At 50.2% G+C, this 20,672-nt stretch overlaps 1 protein-coding gene across 1 annotated transcript in view; it reads right to left on the bottom strand.

The window, feature by feature from the left end:
• Nucleotides 1-6,218, bottom strand: part of NEURL1B (neuralized E3 ubiquitin protein ligase 1B) — a gene marked incomplete at both ends in the record, with an annotated part of 94,721 nt that extends 88,503 nt beyond the window's left edge. The window contains one exon of the mRNA XM_082323764.1: nucleotides 6,158-6,218. Within this exon, the coding sequence (XP_082179890.1) occupies nucleotides 6,158-6,218 (61 nt within the window). The remainder of the gene's footprint in view (nucleotides 1-6,157) is intronic.
• Nucleotides 6,219-20,672: the final 14,454 nt, after the last annotated feature.

The raw sequence follows: 20,672 nt of genomic DNA, 5'->3' as shown, positions 1-20,672 counted from the left end.
GTCAAAACTGTATTTACTCATTCCCAGGCATTTCTGTGGTATCTCTATGCTGAGTCCAAGCTCTTAACTTTAATTGCTTTACTTATTCCCTTCCATGAATCACAGATATCTCTTCTCTGTCATTTCAGCAGTCAGGCTCAACGTGGCAGCTGTAGACGTGACAGTTACTAGAAGGAATTCAGACTGATTTGGGGACTGACCCATATTATTCATATCCTGAAGCAACATAATGCCCCTCAGGAAACGCTGTCGGGGAAGGAGAAAATAACACCGGCTTCAGGTTCTCGCTCTCCAAGCAGCATACCCGCATTGATCCTAATGACAATCTATCTGTGAATAGATCAGTCACTAACGGGCAGTGAGACAGCTGTTAATGGGATGCAGAATGGCTCAAAATATGCAGAAACTTTTGGTATTGTCACTTCGTAAGACACTGCGATTGTGCCGCTTCTGCAGGTAGCGGGCAGGTGCTTTCAGCCAGGTAAGAGAAAGGGGCTGCTCCTCTGACGCAGAGATGCCTAACCATAGCTCAAACAGCCTGCGTCAGGAAAGAGAGGTTGGCTGGCTTCTCATCGTCCTCCAGGACGGACTAATGCACTACTCCTATCAGTCCATCATGATGGAGCAAGTCAAAAGCCCCAGCCAGGTCGCACCCAAGCCAGGAGTTGTTGTTCTCCAGCTCTGAACAATGCGAGCCCTTTGCCAGCTTCCTCCTCCAACACAAAGAAAGGCAAGAAGGTCCCAGCGCAAACGCCGCCGGCACCAGCCACGCTGTCTGGCCAGCGGCAGGCAAAATCCCCTCCGCCGTACCGGCTGCGGTACGACTGTGTGCCTTATCGGGGGTTTTCCCCATGACTCCAGTACATGGAGACGCATGCACGCTTGCCAAAAATAGCAGCTGTGTTTTAAATAAGGGCAAAGCCCACGGCATCCTGGAGGTGCACATCACAAGCAGCAGGGGAGAGCAAGTCTGAAGTCCAAGTGCCAATTTGAAGACGCAAAGCACTTTCCAAGGAAAATACAAGGGTGCCTCCCAGTCCAGCCCACCAGGGATTGCTGGGGTTTGCTGGGATTTTTATTTACCTGTTTGCCACTGGTCCCTGAACAATGAGACCAAGTGGCCTCGCTTGTGATTTGGTTGATGGTGACTGGAACCTTTTGTGCCAGACATCAGAGACACACCCTCCGCTCCAGTCTGCCATAAACAAGTATTCAGACCAAGAATGCACTTTTTCCCCCCTCCCTATCTTGGAAAAAAATTGGTTCGGAGTGGGAACACGGAGACACAGTTCTTTTCTTTTGTCTGGCGTTTCCCCAGAAGTTCCCAGCAGAATCAGCCACTGAGTCCCAGCTCAGCCCAGCGTCACCACAAGCCGGTGGCTCTTTTCTGCTGTCTCTGGGAGAAGGCGAGGCGTTAAAAGTGCAGAGACCGGGGAGAACAGGAGAGCGCTCCGTGCAGAATACAAAAGAAGCCAACCCACAAATCTCTGCATTAGCATCAACACTTGCAGCAGCAAAGAAAACCACCACATACAATTATGGCAGGTAATCTTATTTGCAAGTTGGAAATAATTTGTCCTGGGATGGAAGAGGGGAACCACAACCACTTACTCAGTAAACCACATAGAGCACGGAACAGCTGCGGGGAGGGAAGGGAGGCTATAATAATCTTATTTCTATTCAGCAAACCATACCACTCACATACTAATATTCCCACAGACTTCAGGATGTCAGTGCAGGGGAGTTGCATGGTTTTTTCCCTGTAAGGTTCTCGGAGGAGAAAACACAGAGGAAAGCAAGACGACTCAGCTCAGCCTGGAATACAGCTCTGATAGCTGCTCCCAGATGGGTTCCCAAACCTCCCAACAGGATACTGTTGTGCATTATCAGCAAGGCACAACTTTCCATGTACACTAATGAGAAACACTGCTGTGCTACCAATTTGTCTGGCTTGGTCCTGGCAGTATTTCTAGGTTGGAAATCCCATAGTTCACATAACTGGTCTCTTCACCCCGCTGTTTAATCTGTCTTCACTTGAGGAGATGAACTCCATATATAAACATGCAGTGCTGTATATAAACAGCCCCCAGGCCCGCGGACGGCAAGAATTAAGCATTGCTCCGTGTGTATATGTGTACATGTGTATGTGTGTGTCTGGGAAAGAGGCTGTTATTTGCTTGTTTATTATAGTATTCTAAATTGTGAATGCAAAGTTATCCAAACCTCAGGCCAGGCTCCAAGCTCGGAGATAAGCCCTGACCAGAGAAGGGCTGACAGGGGTAGACTCGCAGGCGACAGGATACTCTGCTGTTTGTTGTGGTTGGCAGGTTAGCAGAGATTTCACTCTTTCTAAAACAAAATTAAGGGCAAAACAACTAAAACCATCCTGATTTCTGGAATAGAAGATTAAGAGGTGCATGGACTGCAGGAGATAGCATTGGCTGGTGGGGCAAGGGATGAGCCGGCATCCCGTGAGAGCGAGACTCAGCCTGCTCCCGTGGTCCCATCTGCCTCGGACCAGGGAACTCGGCTCCTTGGAGCTGAGCCCCCCAAAAACCACGTCCCCCACGCACGCCCCACGGCATGCCCTGCTCACGGGGCCCAGGCTGTTTCTTATAAAGAAATGACAACAGGGAAGATCATGTTTTCCTGCTCATTCTTTACAGAATTTGCTAACTTAAATGAAAACAAGACTCCTCTGATTCCTTGAGATTTTTCTCATGCTTTTTGGTTGGTGGTTTAATTCTTTTCGCAGTGTTAACACTGGCTTCTCTCAAAAATGTCAGAAACTATCAATAAAGGGGAAAAAATAAACAAACAAAAAAACCCTCGAACACTCAAAGGGGGGAGGGAATTCCCACATGCACCACTGAGCAAAATCACCTGAGGTCCCGGGCGATAACCGCGGCTGGGCCGGCGGAGGGGTGGCGCGGGCACCAGCAGCGCCGCCGGTCAGCGCCGCCGGAGCGGAGCGCGCCGTGTGCCTGCGACGCAGACACTGTGAACGCCGCCGCTCCGAGGTGGAAGGGTCGAGCCCCCGAAATAAGAAATGATGGAGGCAAGCGTGTGACTCGAGGCCCCAGTGGCCGATGCTCTGCACGGCTCCTGCCACTCCTCCTCCGGCCGACTTCGACCCGGGGCAGGAGGGGAGCTCGGAGGCAGAGGTTCCCGGACAGCACCCTTTGAGACTCACCCACATCTCACCTTTTTCCTGAATAAAGAATGGGAGGGGAAACAAAAGGAATAAGAAACTCCAAATTTGGCTATTTTAAATACTCCATATTTTGGAGGAGGGATTATCACAGGCGGCATCCACTATACCAACACAACTTCTCCGAGAAAAGCAGTGGGTAGAAAACTCTGATCTCTAGCTGATCACTATTCTGGGGAAAGAAAGAACAAAAAAAATGGAAAGAAAGAAAAAAAATGTGATGCCTAGGTGGGCAAGCAAAGACTTTAAATTCACAGGCTACCCCGTATCATTGTGTGTTGCATTTCACTGGTCTCAGCCCCTGCTGGCTGCGACCAGATAATGAATTCACCAAAAAGAAATAAATTTAGTTGGAGATATTATGTTTATCCTGCATCCAAGCTAATCATCGAGTGAACGGCGTGTACTGTGCTCTTCCTGATTTGTTCCCAAGTGTCTCCAAACAGCCTTCGACAAAACAAGAAGGGAATAAAGAGAAGCCAGGGAGATGACAGAATGAATAAATTAGACACGTGGCCTCCTGCATTCATCTCCCTGTTTCTTCCCGAACGGAACAGAAGCTGTGCAGGTACGCAGCGAGTCGAGTGCCTCGAGCCCCTCTCCCAAAGGCAGGCAGCTGGCCTGCCTCCAAGGGTATCATCGCATCGTTGGAAGAGCTGCTTTTGTACGCGTGCGGCCCAGAACCCAAGCACTGGATCTGTGTACGTGCACACCACGAACCCTCGTGAAGTGGAAGGAGCTGTGCCCGCAGCCTGGGCTCGGGCACACGGTGCCCAGCACCTCTGCGGTCTTTGTGCCTTCTCCCTGCTGCCGCTGCAGCGGAAACCACCATCGGCTACAGACAAGCTGCAAGAATTAATTCTGGAAAAGACGTCCTTGGGCAGGTGCTCCTAAAACAAGGACTTCTGCTTTCAAAGAGATTGGATGCATCTAGGCTAAGCCTGGAAGGCAATGAAGGTGAAGGGAGCTTTTGGAGGAGGTCTCCGGTCTGGCAGTCAGAAGGGAATTCCCGCAAATTACAGTTGCGCCTACGGAGATGGGTGCAAGAGTTTGTTAACAATTTGAAGGACGCACTATTGCTGGTGATTCAGGGGCTGATGGAAGCACTCAGCTGAGGGAAGCAGCATTTTTTTCAGAATTTGAGCTTTCTTAACAGAGCTTACTGTCCCAAATTTGAAAGGGCTTTCTTTTATGCTCTTCTGCAGACAGAAGCCTACAAAAGAGCTCCAGAAAGGACACGCTCGCCGTCACAGCAGAAGTGCACATGGTTTCTCTTGATCTAGGAACAGTGGGGGAAGAAAGTTCAGCTGCTTTATGAATCACATTTTAATGGCCTGGAAGGCGGAGAATTTCAGAAACCGCATGGGTCTCTCTCCTTTTACGCAGCACATGACAAGGCACTGGCCCAATGCTTGTTTGTCACTTTTACAGTTGCTATGTCTTAACACAAAACTCAGTATAAACCATGAGGATTAACTGCCCTAACCAATGAACCATGGCCCTGCTGTGCTCTCAAGTTTCTTACCATGTCCATCACCTGAAAGCCAATAAGGCTTTTCTGCAGCAGGGCGCTTATCGGGAGGGAGGGATACGAGAATTGCTGAAATCAATCACAATCAATTCGGTCAAGTGTCTCCAAACGGCCTTCAACAAAACACAAATGGTGTGAAGGGGACCTGGCCATGACCGAGCGAAGAAACGGGGCACGAGTGGCCTCCTGCATTCACCTCCCTGCTCCGTCCCCGGGGGACGGGGAGGCTGCACCCCCGGCTGCTGGCACCCGCTTCCTGAGCGAGAAGACGACGCACGGTTAGAGCGGGTGCCTGCAGGCTTTGGACGTGTTGTGGGCGATACACGGCAACGCCAGCGGGCCCTGAACCTCTCAGAAATGCAAATATCTGACCTGACCAGGACATACTACAGGAAAATTCTCTTGGTCCTAATAAAGCATGGTGTAACTGGCACATGACAAAGACAAACTGAGCTTGGTTTTTTTTTAAACTGCACTCACTAAGACAAGATCCAAGCATCAGCAATTTCCCTGCAGGAGGCCAGAACATACTGGAGAAGTTGAAGAGCAAGTAGCCGGGCCCAGAGGCCACAGTCTGACAAAATACCACCTCATTTGCTAGGAAGCAGACTCAGCTTAAGAAGCTGGCCCTGGTCCAGAAAGCATCCCGCTCAGAGCTAGACCTTTCCACGACTTGCAGCGCAGCCAGGGCCCCGAGCAGCGCCGGGGGAGGAGGGCAGGCAGAGGCAGCCCAGGCTTTCAGCAGAAGCCAAAAATCGCGTGCTCCAACCTCCCCAGCCCAAGCAGCGGGGTAAAGTGCCATGTTTGCCCCGAGGACTGATAGCACTTACAAAGGAGGGTCTAGAAATAAAGCAACCCAAATTGACAGAGCGCCACATCGCCAGCTCGTCTACACCTAGGCAGCTCCGCTGCAGCCAGCTGAGGTGCATCAGCCGACCAGGAGGGATTTAATTCAGATTCATCACTCAGCTTCGGCTGCAGCACGTCCTACCTGGAACGTGAACGGTGACTTGTACAGTCTGTCCAGCCCCTTTCATCGCAGACGATTTTAATGCGCTGGGAGGATTGTTTTACCCCCAGCACAAGGCAGTTGCTACCAGAGCAGAAGGCATCTGCTGCTTTAGCAGCACACAGGCTAACTGCAAATGGAGAAAGCTGTAGAAGGAGGAGAAACTACACAGTTTTTCTCTCCATACTCAAAAAGAGTCACTAAAATTTGTCCAGAACATGAAGGCCTTATAGCTACCACGAGAAAAGATGCCAGGGGTTTTAAGTACCTTTTTGTAATTGTTATCTGACTGTTCTGTACCTTCTTTTACATGGATTGCACGTACTCCCAACACAACAGATAACCACTGTGCCAAACACCTGGGTGTGTTAATGACAGAGTTTTAGGGCAGATTTGGCATTCCTACCTTGCAAGCTGCCGTACTTCCCTCTCTTTGCTTCGTTCCTGAGAGACATCGTGCCGTACATGCCCGGCTACCTTCCTCAGCTGCTTATCGCCGGAGGGCTGCTTCCATCACCGAAGCCAAGAAACCCCCGGGGCTCCCGCACCCACGCCGGGGAGCGGCTCAGACCCCGGCAGCAGGTCCTGGCTCTGGTTTCAGCTCTCAGACACTGAAACACCTTTCCAGGGGCTGAGCCCGCAGTGCTCCTGCCCCGGCGTCTCGGCCTCCCGCGGGGAAACCCAACACCCGGCGCGCGAACGGGATCAAATCCCGGGTGGAAAGCCACGGCACCTGCCTACCGTGTGGGCACGGAGGGATTAATTACAGCCGCGCCAGGTGACCGAGCGTTCATAGCCCGCGCCGGGACACGGGCGAGCGGATCTCGGTGCTGGGGGGATCATCAATTATGCAAAGAGGTACACAGTTAGTGTAGCTTGACCCACCCATGGGGTTATTAATTCTTCATCTCATTAACTCCATTTGAAGGTCTGCTGATAGGTATTTCATATCCCTTGAGATCCCTCCTCTAAGCTCCTTTTCATCTGTTTATCTGAACCCGTTTGACAAGTACTACGAGATTTAGAGAAGCAGAACTTCCATTTTACGAGTGGGGAAATGGAGGCGCCTTTTTTCCACAAGCAGCTTCCACTGATGCACAACCACCACGGAAGCCAGGATCTAAGGCAAGCGCTGTCGGCCTCCCTGACCACGCTCTGCTCCCCGGACGACACGGGCTTGGCACACGTCAGTAGGCAGGAATAGAGAAGCGAGTTGTGAACCACGCAGCTGTTCTGGAGTGAACCAGCTTTAAACCATCACCGCAGGAGAGAATTCATCCCCATACTGTGTCGGCTGAACGTCTCTAATAATGAATAGGGAACAGGAGATGCAGGTGTTTTTCAGTGCAAGAGAAGGTCTGACACAGCAACCTTGGAAATGAAGGTTTTTTCCTCCCGAGGCTGTAAGGACTGCAGAATTTCATACTGACAGCATCCGAGCCAGAGTCCACCCCATGTCCTGTGTTATTTTGTTGAGGGTATCGGCTAGGTGGCCAGCGAGGTGCTGTTGGTGGCCTCTGGGACCAGGGAAGAGCAGAGACATTGCACACTGGCAGCCGTGGAGGTACCCAGTGGGGTTGCAGCTGGGGTTACCCAAGTCTCATTGGAGCTGTCTAGAAGTAAGAAGCTCTAATTTTTCCCAGCTCTAATAATTTCCCAGTACAAATACACATCCACCTCAGAGGAGAGGTTTGCAACAGCCATTAGAGGGTTTCAGCTATAAGAATTCTCTGCAGCCTTTCCGTCAGGCCATTAAGAAACTTCTTATTCTTAACACTGAACAAACAGATGCTGTTTCTGCAATGGCTGTGCTATGAATAGCTTTTTTTTTTTTTTTTTTTTTTTTAAATACAAAGCAACTTTCCAGATGTACTTAGAGACATTTCTCAAGAACCAGACTCATACTGCCTCAGGAGGACTGGATCCAACCCGGCTCCAGCACCAGGTCTCTGACCCGAGGCAGTTCACCTAACTCGCTGCTGCTCACGGCACGACCTTGACCGCTCCCAGCGGTGCTGTGAAGGGTAATTATCTGAGGCCCTATGTGTTCGGAAAGACATCTACATGTCAGCTGTTAAGCACAACAAGATTGTTTAGACATCAGCTTTTAAGAACAGGTTTAGGTGTTACTATCATGTCAGTGAAGAATATTCTGAGAAAATGTGTTTGTCTTTTTTTTTTAAAATCTTAATTGAGGTACCTAAAAGCATAACTCTTTTCTCTAATTCACATGGACATACTTATCAGCCAGATAAGCAGCAATGCAAAGAAACTCGAAAGGAAAAGCAGCAGGCACATAGTGAGTAAGGCAGACATCAAAACAACCCAAACTTCTCCAGCGGTGGTTCCAGAAGCATTGCGGGTGTGGTGTGGAGCGATGGTCCTGCTGCTGCTTCTCTGCAGCCTCTGCCCAGAGCGGCGGCGGGAGTATTGCTGTTGATTTCAGTGGGTCACGAAAGTCCTGCAGATCGGCAACCGTTTGCCAGTCAAGTCAGGTACTTTGATAAAGAACATCCTGCAGAAATAAGTCTGTGCGGGCTCACGCAGCTCCAAGTGGGCAAAAGACTACACGTCTCCAAAAATGAGCATCATAATTAATAACTAGATTACTCGGGCTGCAGTCTCGGAGCTTTTGCTCCTCGGAGCAGTGCTTCAAACTGAAAGAAATGCCTTTGCTTTTCTGTATGTGTGTGGCACCCCAGCGCTTCCGTAAAACCTACGCTAGAGCAAGCCACCGGACGGACCACTGTCCAGGGCAGTCAAACTCTACATTGCTTATTCCAATAACGAGAATTACAGAGATGTCACAGCTAAAACGTGATCAGTCTAACGAAGTAAGGAAAAAAGAAAATACGTGTGCATTTCTGCTGTAATCCCACCGTTTCCCACAGCTGTACAGCCAAGGCCAGAGCTGGGCTCCTGCTTGGCAGCGCCTGCTTGCAGGGCAGGACCGCACACAGCCACGTCCCCAGCCATGCCCTGCCATAGGCGCCAGCATCTTTTCTCAGGCCAGGCATCGCTAGCAAGTATTCATCTCCCCTCCTTCCCTCTCCCTCCACCCTGCCCAGCTAATCACCAGCAAGGCTCCTCATCCTCTCTCCATTTTCTGGTTTGCTGTTTTGTGCTTGTTTTCTGTGTGGGACGGAGGCAGGAATCCAGGCCAGACTCTCGCAGCAATATGTAATTAATTGCAGCTACTCTCACAGAGGCTACAATTTGGGCTGTTCAGCCAGACACATACACTCTGCAAATAACAGTTCCAAATCACTACTCCTATTTAGCAAGCTGTCAAGGTCCCGGCTGTTCTTTAGCACATTAAAGCTGAGAGCATAACATGGTTTTTAAATCAGTCTATGAAGTATACTATGGGTTTGTACAGCATGTAATACTTTATCTAGAGCAACACAACCCAGAAGGGCTTTTCACTTTAGAGTTGTAAGCCAGTGTTGCTTGAGCAGGAGAATTAAATCCATTAGAGCTGAGTCAGAGGCAGGTCCTCATCCAGAATGCCAGCCGCCCACTGGTAAAGACATGATCTCTATACATTTAGCGTATGTAGGTAGAACAGAGTGTGGCTGACTGAGGCTGATCACAGTAGCTCTCCTGCTACTACACAGAATACAACTTAATTAAAATGGTACCCCCCAAAAAATCAAAATAATTTAAAAGTAATTCAGGTATTTGAACCCCATTTATTTTCAAAGTAGATTTAGGATCCTAAGACACTCCTGAGAGCAGTATTCCCGTTCCTCCCAACCTTTAACCTCCACTGAAGAAATAAATACAAGCCATGTCACAACCAGACTTTCAATATCTAGAGCTCCAAGGCACAGTGACTGATCCAAGAGAATATATTCCTTTGAAAAAGTCTCATCTGTCTTCACAGTTATGGATTAAAACCTCATTCCAATAATATCACCACCAAGACAGAACGATACTTTTATCTGTAGCCAATATCCCTATCAATAGATACACTACTTAGGGAATTATGCCAAGGCTAGTTAGTAACTTTATTGATGTTTTTCATCTCATGCAATTTCAAAGTAGCCTACAAAAGCCAGTAAGAGCTACCAGAATTAGCATTCTTTGGAAGAAATTCAGTTGCAAGGGATACATGACTTGCCCAAATTCACATACTAAGTAGGTAGCAGATCTAGATTGTAAACGGTAAAAAAAAAAAAAAAAAATGGCCAAGTAAGAATACTTTTCTTTTGTGTGTGCTAGACAATCTTACCAGTAAACCGTCAAGATTAATTAGCTACAGCTGCTAATAATTTATAACTGCTAAGAGAAACTTATCTTAAGGGACATTGCATGCCTAACGCTTGCGTGCAAGAAGCAGAAGAATGCCCAATTCCTGTGTCCTTCGGAGAATTAATGCTGAGAAGCACAAGTGCCCGAAGCCCTTGCTGGCTGATGACCCAGCTGGACAAAACACGCCGTGGCAGAGACCCACTTTAAGAATCACAGTTTCTCAACAATTACTTATTTTCAAGTAGGAGGGCTATTTCGTTGAGGGGGGAAACAGCGTTGTTCTTGGTGAGGACAAGCGGTTCTTCTTTTTCAGTGCATATTTTATAGAGGCCCTTTACTTTTCTAAATCTTAAGGATAAGACTTGGAAGCAATATCTCAGCAAGGAAAGGGTCCGGACCTCACGTACACAGGTAAGAGGCTGGAGTCAATGCAGTGGCTTCCCCGTGAGAAAGCAATGGGAAGGACAACGCAGCACTGAGGAGGTTAGGAGTTCCTGGGAAAGCGATAGCAAGAAGAGCTGGAGCTTTCACTCCGTTCTGCACCACCGCTATTACTAGAACAGCGATAACATCGTGCATTAAACAATTAGCCACTTCCAACCACGCATTCCCAGCACCAGCTCGGTATCAACCAACCCCTCGGGCTGAAGTGGGCAGCTGATAAGAAACTCCACTTGGGACGTAGACCGGGCGAGTTCACTGCTTTGTACAGCATCTGGGCAAGGAGCAAAGGCTTAACCCACGCCTCAGGGATCTAAGGTTTTGCCTGGAAAAGGCAGATCAGAGTGAGGTGGAGCACCAGCGCTTAGCACAGCCCTTTGGCTGCCCATCCAGAGACCTCCCTTACTGTCTGCTCAGGTCAGAGGCAAAATAAGTTCAGCAGTCTCATTCTTCCCAAAAGCAGCCGGTACAATATGACACAACCGAGTATGATGTATAGATCTGGGCCAAAGCCCAGAGCCGACAGCAGACAGAGTGCAGGTGACGAGCACAACGCCCGTGGCCAGAGCAGATACACCAGCCGAGCTCAGGGAGACAGCTTTTTCTGTTGAATTGAGAGTCAAGATTTCTGGAGGGAGATCAAATCTTCCAGAGTATTTGAGGGTGCTCTGGACTGAGGGTCTGGAATTTTTCCTTCAAAGACATAGCTGCATCCAAGGGAACCCTCTGACAAGTGATGGGAAAAGCACTTGGAAAGATGCGTTGTACGTAGTTGGAGGGTGTTCATACCCTTGGTTGTAGCTACAGCCCTGCCTCTCCACTCCTTCCCATTGCCGAGGAGAGAAAAGAGCTGAGCATTTGAAGCATTATTTGTTCTGCAGTAATGCTGAAGTGGCTGGAACAGGAACAGTTTTATTAACAGATGAGATCTTTCTAAACCTTCCTCCCCCAAAAAAGGAGGCAGGGGGAAGAAGAGGAGACAAAGGCAAAAGGAATGGAGGTAGAGGAGGGTTGAAAGGAAACGTCCATGTCACAGAGCTCACAGCAGGGCATAAAGCTGAGCTGCAAAGGGGACAAAAAGCAGATATGAAAAGTCATCAAAGCCTACTCCTGAGCATGATCCTCTCTCCCTCAGTCTGCCTCCAGCTTTCCCTGGGGAATGGAAGAACACATCCCAGCCTGCACAGCAATTGCACTAGGGCTTTGGGGTTATTTTTAAGATAGAGTCATTATGGCTGTTGTGACTCACTGACTTGTAATGATGGAAGTATGTTGTTTGATCTGCACAGACAGAGGCATCCAAATAAAAAAAAAAGGGATCCTGAGGGGAAAAAAAAAAAAAAAAAAAATGTTCCACAGAAAATAGCAAGACAAAAGGAAGACGGTTCAGTGGAGCAGGGTCGCATGCTGACCCACAAGCACAGAGCCAGTTCTACTTCTTGTCCCTCAAAACACATTTAACAGCTCCTCACCCTTGCTGTCCATGGCTGCCCAGGGCCCATTGCAGGGCTGGTCCAAGGTGGTTATTGGATACCAGTGTACCAGAGGCTGCACAGGGATTGGGATAGACTGGAACAGTCTAAACAGAAAATAAACCGGCCTGAGACCACCCTCTGAAACACGCTTCCTCCCTCACCCCAGCTCCCTTTCCCCGAGGGCCTTTTGTGAACCCAGTTTGTCCTGGTTCTCCTGCACAGCTCTTTTTCCGTGGATGGTCTTGGGCTGGTTTTCCTGGACAGAAATGGTAATGGGAGACAGCTGGCAAGAAGGACACCCAGAGTGAGCCCGAGGATGCTGCTGGGTGTGCAAATGCCAAGGCAGGATCAAAGTATTGCTTATTTGATAACCTCCAAGTGACATTCCTAAATTAGAAGTGGCAGTGGCACCAGATGCATTTCAGCCACAGCATGACTTGAAGGCTGATTTTCTAACGTAGGCATGAAGAAGCCACTCCGGTGGCTTAGAGACCACAGCAGTGCTATTTCTCTGATGCTACAGAAGCATCCAGAGCTAAGCCTAGCACCGGGATTTTCACTGGTCTTCCACTCTTCTTCACTTACGTAAAGCAGCAAAGCAGAGCTGCCCTGGTTTCTGCTCCATATAAATCATATGGCCAGGGAGTGAGGATCATTTTGACAATGAACTAATATTTCTGGGTTGCTATTTCTGTTCCTTTGTTTGCCCAGACACAAAGACTCAGCTCTTTGTAGTTCCCAGATGACAATGTCTATGTTGCATGAGATCATGTTTGTGTTTTTGGACACATCTTTTTTTAACAGCGCCTATTGAATTCCCTCAACTCAGCACTTTCCTTCCTCTTACTCTCAATTGATCAAACAGTATCAAACAGAGCCCAGGAGCCATGCACATACATATCTGGTTTTAATAAGGCTGGAGGAGATGGTTTGCTCTGTGTGGTAACTTTTTGGGGGTGAAGTGGAGGAGAGAGGCAGTACCTGGCAAATAAGAGGCAGCTGGAGCAGAGGTGGCCACAGCAGGAGCTGCTGAACAGAGCAGCAGGAGCAGAAAAGATCAGAAAGAAGTGACAATAGTAGGGACAAGTGGGGCTAAGACTTCATCTAGGCAAAGACAATTAAGTCCTTGCTTTGTACATCACAATCTCCCCAGGGATAACATCAGACGAGGGATAACATCACCAGGTTGGGAATACAGAGCAGAAGCAGCGCAAACTTTTACACAGAAATAATTAGCTCCCAGGTAACTTTGAAGAAGGGCACGGGGATGCCAGGAGCACGCGGGCAGCGTTCGGGGCTCGGCACGCTGACCCTGGGGCCCATGGGGTCAGGAGAGGAGATCCCAGCCTACAGGGACCCTGACCGGAGCATTTCTGCGTGTTCACCTCCACCCTCTTGAAACCACGGGAGAGCTCAATACCCCAGAGACCCCAGACCTGGAGACTGCCAACTGTCTGGGAGGGCCTCTTACTGCAGCGGCAGGCTCTCCCAGTGCTGGTGCTGCAGAGGTGCGGGGCGGCAAGCCAAAATAATACTTAGGGTGCAGCAAAACTTAGAGAAACAGATTTTAGAGAGACAGACACTAATTCACTCAGTCAGAAACAAATCTCCAATTTCCTGGTCTCCCCACAGCTGGAGTTTTCGAGAGGAAGGAGGGTCATAAAGCTCCGAAGGAACAGAAATCTCCTCTCTCCATGCCAGCTCACATCCTCCCCGTAGGACCATAAATACCATATCCCCCAAAAGCGCTGGATGCAAACAGGAAAACATTAAATCACGAGAACTAATTAGCAGTCTCTATCCAGCGTGTTCTTTACGAAGAGGGACTCCCTCAAGCCCGCTTCTCTCATCAGCATCTCTCCCCTTTCTGCCGAGCAGGGGGGGCAGGAGCCGCCCAAGGCGGTGGTCCCAGCAGAGGGGCAGGGTCCCGCGCAGGGGCTGCCACCGGCTGCGCGGGCACACGGATCCAGCTCAGCTGTCCCACGGCAACAGGGACCCTCTATAAAAAGAGCTGACAAGATTTTAAACAACTGCTACCAATAACCTTGCCTCCCTCCAGATTTTCCACTGACAGACGTCTTCAGTTTGTTTTCATTTCTTTAATTGATATCTTCTTAAATTTCCTATAAACAGAGCTAGGGAGCAAAGAGCATCATGCAGGCGGGTTGGAAGACCAGTGCTAGCAGCAAGATGCCCAAAGGGAGGAGAGACAAGGAGCTCACAAATTCACAGGGGAAAGGAGTCATCTCCAGCTTTCCGCAGAGACCAGGCCAGCCTGGCACGGGCTCCAGTGGTGCTACGCAAGACCTTCTCACCCTGAATTTGCACCAATGTCACCAGTTCGGCCTCAGACCATATTTGTGCTGCGATGCTATGAGAGCCAAGCTACCGTCTTTCAGAGTGCCTGGACAAGTCCCACAGCGCTCGTCTGCGGGAGGATTTTTGGCCTCTTCTACACACACGTCACTTGTGTTGGCAGAACTCCAACTGACCTCGATAGATGAGAGACACAAAACATCTGCACCCAACACAACACTTTCCAGCAAACATTTTCTGAAGAAAAAAGGCAAGGCTGGGTTGCCCTGTGTTCCCATGCTGGTCACCAGTGCACAGGGCTGCAGTGAGAACATGGCCAGGGGGCATACTGTTGGGCTGCCCTCTCCAAAATAACCAGCCACTCCGACCAGTTCATAACGCTCATCCCACCTTGCTGTCATCACACCACCTCCCAAAAACCTTGTCACATCAGCCCCGCGCTCTGGACATGCCACTCACGAGGAGCCAGTTGGATGCAGGGTAAGAGAGGAGAGACTCCGTTTCATCCACACCTTCTCCTTGTCTAAGGCGTGTCTATGGGGCTGATCTCTGAATTTAAGTGTGTAAAGCTGGAAACGGCTTTATTCCCATTTTTGAGATGGGAAACCAAAGCAGAGCGGGAATAAGTGATCCATCTAAGTTCACGCTGGAAGCAGGAGGCAGAGAAGGGACAGTCCTGTAACGGAGCAGGCATCCTCGCTGCCGCTGCAAAAGGGCGGGCAAGTAAATGCAAGGGAGAGCCCTAAGCAATGCACCAGGCGCACAGCTTTGCAAAGCAGCGGCTAACTGCAGGGGCAGCACGAGGGATGGGTCTGAAGTGCTGGTCGGGTGTCGACAGCCCTGCCCGAAAACTGCCCGGTGTTTGCTCAGTGCCTGCGTGTCGTGCTCTGCTCCCTGCGGTGCCAGGCACGCTCCCCAAAGGCCACTGCAAGAGCTTCCCATTCTCAACAGGAGGGCATTAAGGAAAATAAGACATAAATAAATAAAAAGGGATTCTTCTTTTTTACTTTGCAAAGTTGAGTTTTGTGACACTGGTGCCCACCCTGCAAGCAGAGGCCGGGGCGGGGGGCTGCAGGGCAACCCCTCGGGCAGGGAAACTGCGGCGTTAACACCTCCCAACAGCCGCTTTCGCCCAGTAACGAGTCGCCAAGTTTATGGTACTTCTCACAAGACAGGCAGAAAGCTACCCGTAAATAACCACACGGAACATTAACCGGCTGCAAATTGCTTTTATTCTCACTCACCGTTGTTATGACCTTTGTTAGTTTAGATCTAGTAGAGGGCTGTTTTTTACAGGCACTATCTGATAACCGTATGGAAAACTTGAGAGCATTTTCCCAAATAATACTCTATGAAGTACTCACTGTAAATTAACATTTCCATTAAAGTTGCACTCAAAATTAAAACTCAGAAATAAATTAACATCATTGTGCCAATTTGAGGTGGAAAACAGCAGGCAGCGGAGTGACCTGACCAACGACACACGGTAAATCAGCGTCACTGCAGAGGATGCAGTAAGTCTGCTCTCAGCTGTACGGACTAATTCAACTGCACAAAACTGAGCAATGCCTTTATTAACAAAATACCCCATGATAGAACTGTGCTTAAAAAAAAACAAAACAAAAAAATTACTGACCATCCAGCGCCCCAGAGCACTTTAGACACAGTGGGACCTCTTGTGCCATCCCTACCGCTGGCACCCCCCAGCGCGAGCCCGCCGCGGGCCCGCGGAGCGATCTGCCTCGCGGCACGGACACGTAGCGTTACTCCATCAAAGGAGGAAGCTAAACCAGACGGGGATCAATTGCGGCCCCAAAAATCACACTGGGAACCTCTCCCAAAGCCAAACACAACAAGCAGAGCCCCTGATGCTGCGCTCAGACAACCCCTGACCTCCCGCTGCTGCTGCTGCTATATGATGAATTCCACAGTTTTGTGGTTTGTTATTTTTGTAGGAATGAAAATAATCCTTGCACAGATATACAGGGATCACAATGCCATCTCCAAACAAACACTCCGCTTGCTGGCAAGGAGCTTTGTTAACACAACTAAACGTGCTGAATTGTGCATGCGGTTTGCCTGAACGCATGTTGGAGTTAGAGATCGCCGGGAGCCCTCGATCCGTTTTTAAGCCAGGCTCTTTGCGGGCTGAGCTCAGACCATCCCGCCCAGCAGCGCGGGTGTCGCGAGGGCACCTCTAGCAGCCGCCCAACAAGAAGGCCGGTTTGCCGCCAGCAGCTCCGGGAGCCCAGCGGCTCCGCTCCGAGCCCTGCCAGCCGGCGCTGGCACGGGGATCCGCGCCCGGCATAGCGCGAGGGGGTCTCTTGGATTGCCCCGGTGCGGTTGCTGATGGAGGAAAAAAAAAAGGGGGGGAAAAAAGGGGGAAAAAAAAGGAATCATGACAAAAGCTTTGATCAAAGGATTATCTTCTGCATCCAGCCTACAGTCTTAACGGTCCCTAAACTCCCTGTGCTAAACCCCAGCTCCTGAGCTACGGCTGCCTCTTGCACCAGAGCACAAAGGAGAATCAGAGCGCCCTGCGCATAGTTGGGGACGTCACTCCGTGTCTGTGGGCAAGTAATTCAACTTTTCTCTGACCCTCTTTTCTCCATCCACACCCAGCACAATACTTACCTCCTGCACGGAGAGGGGTACGCTATTCCAGCTCACTTATCTACCAATTTTCATTTTCAATCATGCATCTTCCAGCATTCCCAAACTGTTATCCTGTGTTTCTTTGCCTGACACGTTGTAAAAATAACCCAGACTGCAAAGCTTGCTTGATGTTTATAGGACACCATGGAAATTTACAGCTCAAGATAATTAACTTTAAGTAAAATGTTAATCTACAGTAAATATAAAATAGAGGACAGTTTGGGGAAATGCTCTGGAATCCACTGGTGGAAGTCAGTGCGCTGTAGGTACGAATTAGTAACATCTATTCATGGGAGAATCTTGCTGGATTAGGCAAACTAACAAAAGTAACAATAATTAACAACATCAGTCACATAAAACATAATTGACTTCCAATTGCTTCTAACGTTATTTTTCTAATGAAGTTGCTGGGGACTTATCAGAGCTGGCTGGATAGCTTATCGGGGACGGCCACAGCCGGCAGGATTAGCTGCTGAGCGCCGGAGCGTGATTCACCCTGCGGAAGAAGCGATGCCCTTCCCAGCGGCAGGAAGGAAGCTTTCGGCAGTCGCCCCCTCGCTGCTCCTCCAATGACATTTACCTTTGATGTCTACAGAGAAAAGCTTAACTTTGCCGCCCTTGCACATGAAGATGTACATGCTGTCCACTCAATGCTGGCTGCTCTGGAAACCAGACCTCTTCCTCTGTGTTAAGTGCCTTTTCCACAAAACCTTTCAGCAAATAGCAACTTATTTCGCATTTTGCAAGATGACTTGTCAGACTCTGAAGACCATCTAATGTTGCAGCCACCCTGCGACACCAGCCACGCTCCTTGCTGGGAAGAGACGAAAAGGGTCCTACAGAAACCGTCCCTCTCTATCCAGTGAAGCTCAGAGCGGCCACAGGCTCAACTGGGCAGAGACTGAAAATTGATTTCTAGACAAAGCGAACTTCACTTTTGCAGCAGTCTTTCCCAAGCCTGAAGACGCCACTCTCCCATCCGCTCCCTGGCTCCTGTCACCCCCCAGTACTTCTGTCCCTGCTGACCCATCCGAAACGCATCCACTGGTGTCCACAGCACTTCGATAGCCTCCAGGGATCCCACTCGCTCATTTACTAGAGCATCCCTTTCCCCACGGGGCACTAGGACCGTCCCTTTCAATTCCCCCATGCCCAGAAGCTGCCTGAAAAACCACATCACCGTACATCGCCCTGACCATGCTCTTCTCAGCCCAAAACGAGAAAAGCGAGTGCTCAACCCGCATGCAGGCTGGCAGCGGAGGTCGCTCGGCCGTGCCTGGGCTGCTCCACGCCTGCCTGGCCCATCAGGCGAGGTCGGCACAGGGCTCCACCGCCGCCAGGCCACCCAGGAGCCACCCCCGGCAGAGGCTGCGCCATCGCCCCCAGCGACAGTGCCAGCAGGGTCTGTTCCCAGTGGCGGCTGGGGGACTGCCAGCTGGAATAACGAGGATGACATAGATCGTCATCTGTCCCTCCCCAGGGAACAATACAGCTTTTCAGCAATAACAGTTAATTGAGAATTAATATCCTCAATGTGGCACGGTGTCACAGTGTCGCACGCCCCCGTCCCCCCTCCTGGTTGATGGCCTTCATCTGACATCACCGTTTTTTCCCCGCTCAGCGGCAGTCAATCAGCTCTAACAGCAGTGGCCCTCATCAACACCTCCCAGGAGAATTCGGGGAGGACGTTCCCACCCACCCGTGCCTCTCTGCAAACTGCCCCTCATCATCCTCAGGGACTGGGAGGCTTGGACTTTCCAGTCATTGTGAAAATCCCATTCACGCTGGCTCGGAGAGCCTCCGGGAGAGCAGACAAGTTTGTTATGGAGAATCCAGATCACATTTTTCCACCCTGAGCACTATCTTGTTTGTGCCCTCTCCGCCCGCCTGTCCCTTCCTCCCTCCCAGCCAAGCTGGCGGGAAGCTCCACAGGGATTTTTTTTCCCCCGACCAGATGTTTCATCTGCTTTTGTTGCTACCAGACGCACCGGTCAAGTCCTGGCAACACATAGCAAATCCTGAGCTGTGCAGCTAATGACCAGCATCTGCATCCAAGATTAATCAAGGAGGTGGGAAAAGGTGCATCCAGCAAGAAAGCACAAATCCCCATTTCTAATTGTTTTGTGCTAGCAGCAAAACATTTATTTCCCAGGATTTCCGAGAGGCGGAAGAGGCGAGTGGATTGCTCGGCGCCTCCTGTTTACCGGGCCGAGAGGGGAGCAGGGTTAACAGAGAATTTCTTGTCCCACGCCAAAGCGTTACGTTCTGGAAGAGATCCAGAGAGATATCCTTTGTCTTCAAGAACAAAAGGGACAGCTCCCCGTTTTTGGGGAGGCTCTGCACACCGCGACATGACCTATGCTGGCAGCATCCCCACAGTGATGTGACGCTTCCCAGGCGCTTGCCCACAGGTGATGGAGCTTCTGCCACTCGTTGCACCCCACTGCCACTCCTCTCTTATCGTGGCTGTGCCCCGGACCACGTGCCACGCTCCCTTCCAGCCTGCCTTCTCCATCTCCAGCCCTGCCCCTGCACCGCTCCAGCCACCCTGCTGCAGCGCACTCCCTCGTCCCCTTCTTGTCCAGTCCTCGCCCACCTGCGACGTGTCCTGTGTCTGGAGACCCGTGCACGGAGCTGAGGATCCTTTGGGCTTTCCACTGACCTCTTGCCGTTTCTCCTTCCCCACCCCACATTCCCAGGTAGCCCCAGAGATGAATCTCATGCCATTTGGGGGGACGAGACTCATAAAAGTTGCCCCACACAGACAGAAGGGAAAGGCACCTGAGAGAGCTCGCAGCCAGCCAGCTCCCATGGGAGATCCATTCCCAAAGGCAACATCTGGAGCCTGGCCAGCAGCTGGCCTGCTCCCTCCTGATGGCCTGAGGAGGGCTGGAAGTATTTAAGACCAAAAACTCAGGTCTTGTCTACCCTGTCCTTTTTCCTCGAAGTCTCTGCAGACGACAGGGAATTTAGTACAAGGATATTTGAAGAAGCAAGACCAGAGCAACTGCTGACTGTTGTAACTCTCTGCTTTGCTTTTTTTTTTCCCCTCCTAAGTTCTCATTTTACACTTGTGTCCATTGTTTTTCTCATGGAGAAGAAATGATCTGTTGACATCCTCAAGGCAGAGAAAGTTCCCAATGGGCAGCTCTTCCTAAGAGACTGCAACAAAACCAACCTGACATGGCATATTTAATATTTGTAATGTTGAAAAAAAACTAACCGTGGAGAAAAAAAAAACAAAACAGCAGTACTTAAAAAAAAACCAGTAACTTTCAGGTTTCATAACAAAGCGGAACAGCAGGCACAAGTTACCCCACAAGTCACCTTTAGGCTACAGCCATCTATTTTTAATGACAAGGCTCAAATAAATTATTTACCACTGTTGTCTTAGTGTAACCATCAGATCACAAAGCCTCCTGGAACTAAGAGGCAAGCGGGAGCAGGAGGAGATCCCCGTCGCCCCGGAGAACGCGTCTCCCGTGCAGGCTGCTGCTCGGAGGAGCCGGTGCTGGGTGTGCCTTCCAGCCCTTCCCCGGACACCGGGGATGCCCGCGGGGCTCCCGGATTCACAGGGATGGTTTGTGACAGCACCAGCACCCAGCCCAGCTCCCGCTAATTGCACAGGGTTAGCGTTACCTCCCTGCCTCTGCGGGACAACCCCATCCGTGAATGTCTGCAGAGTGCCGAGCATGGAAAGTTCATTATACCTGCGCTGAGCGGGGGAGAGGAGACCCCTGCCAAAAATGATTGCCTATCTGGGCTGTTTTCCTTCCTGCC

This window comes from Platalea leucorodia (genome assembly GCF_965183815.1).
Source record: "Platalea leucorodia genome assembly, chromosome: 11".
NCBI lineage: Eukaryota > Metazoa > Chordata > Aves > Pelecaniformes > Threskiornithidae > Platalea > Platalea leucorodia.
Note: the sequence above shows the minus strand (reverse complement) of the source record. Positions and strands in the feature narration are given on the sequence as shown.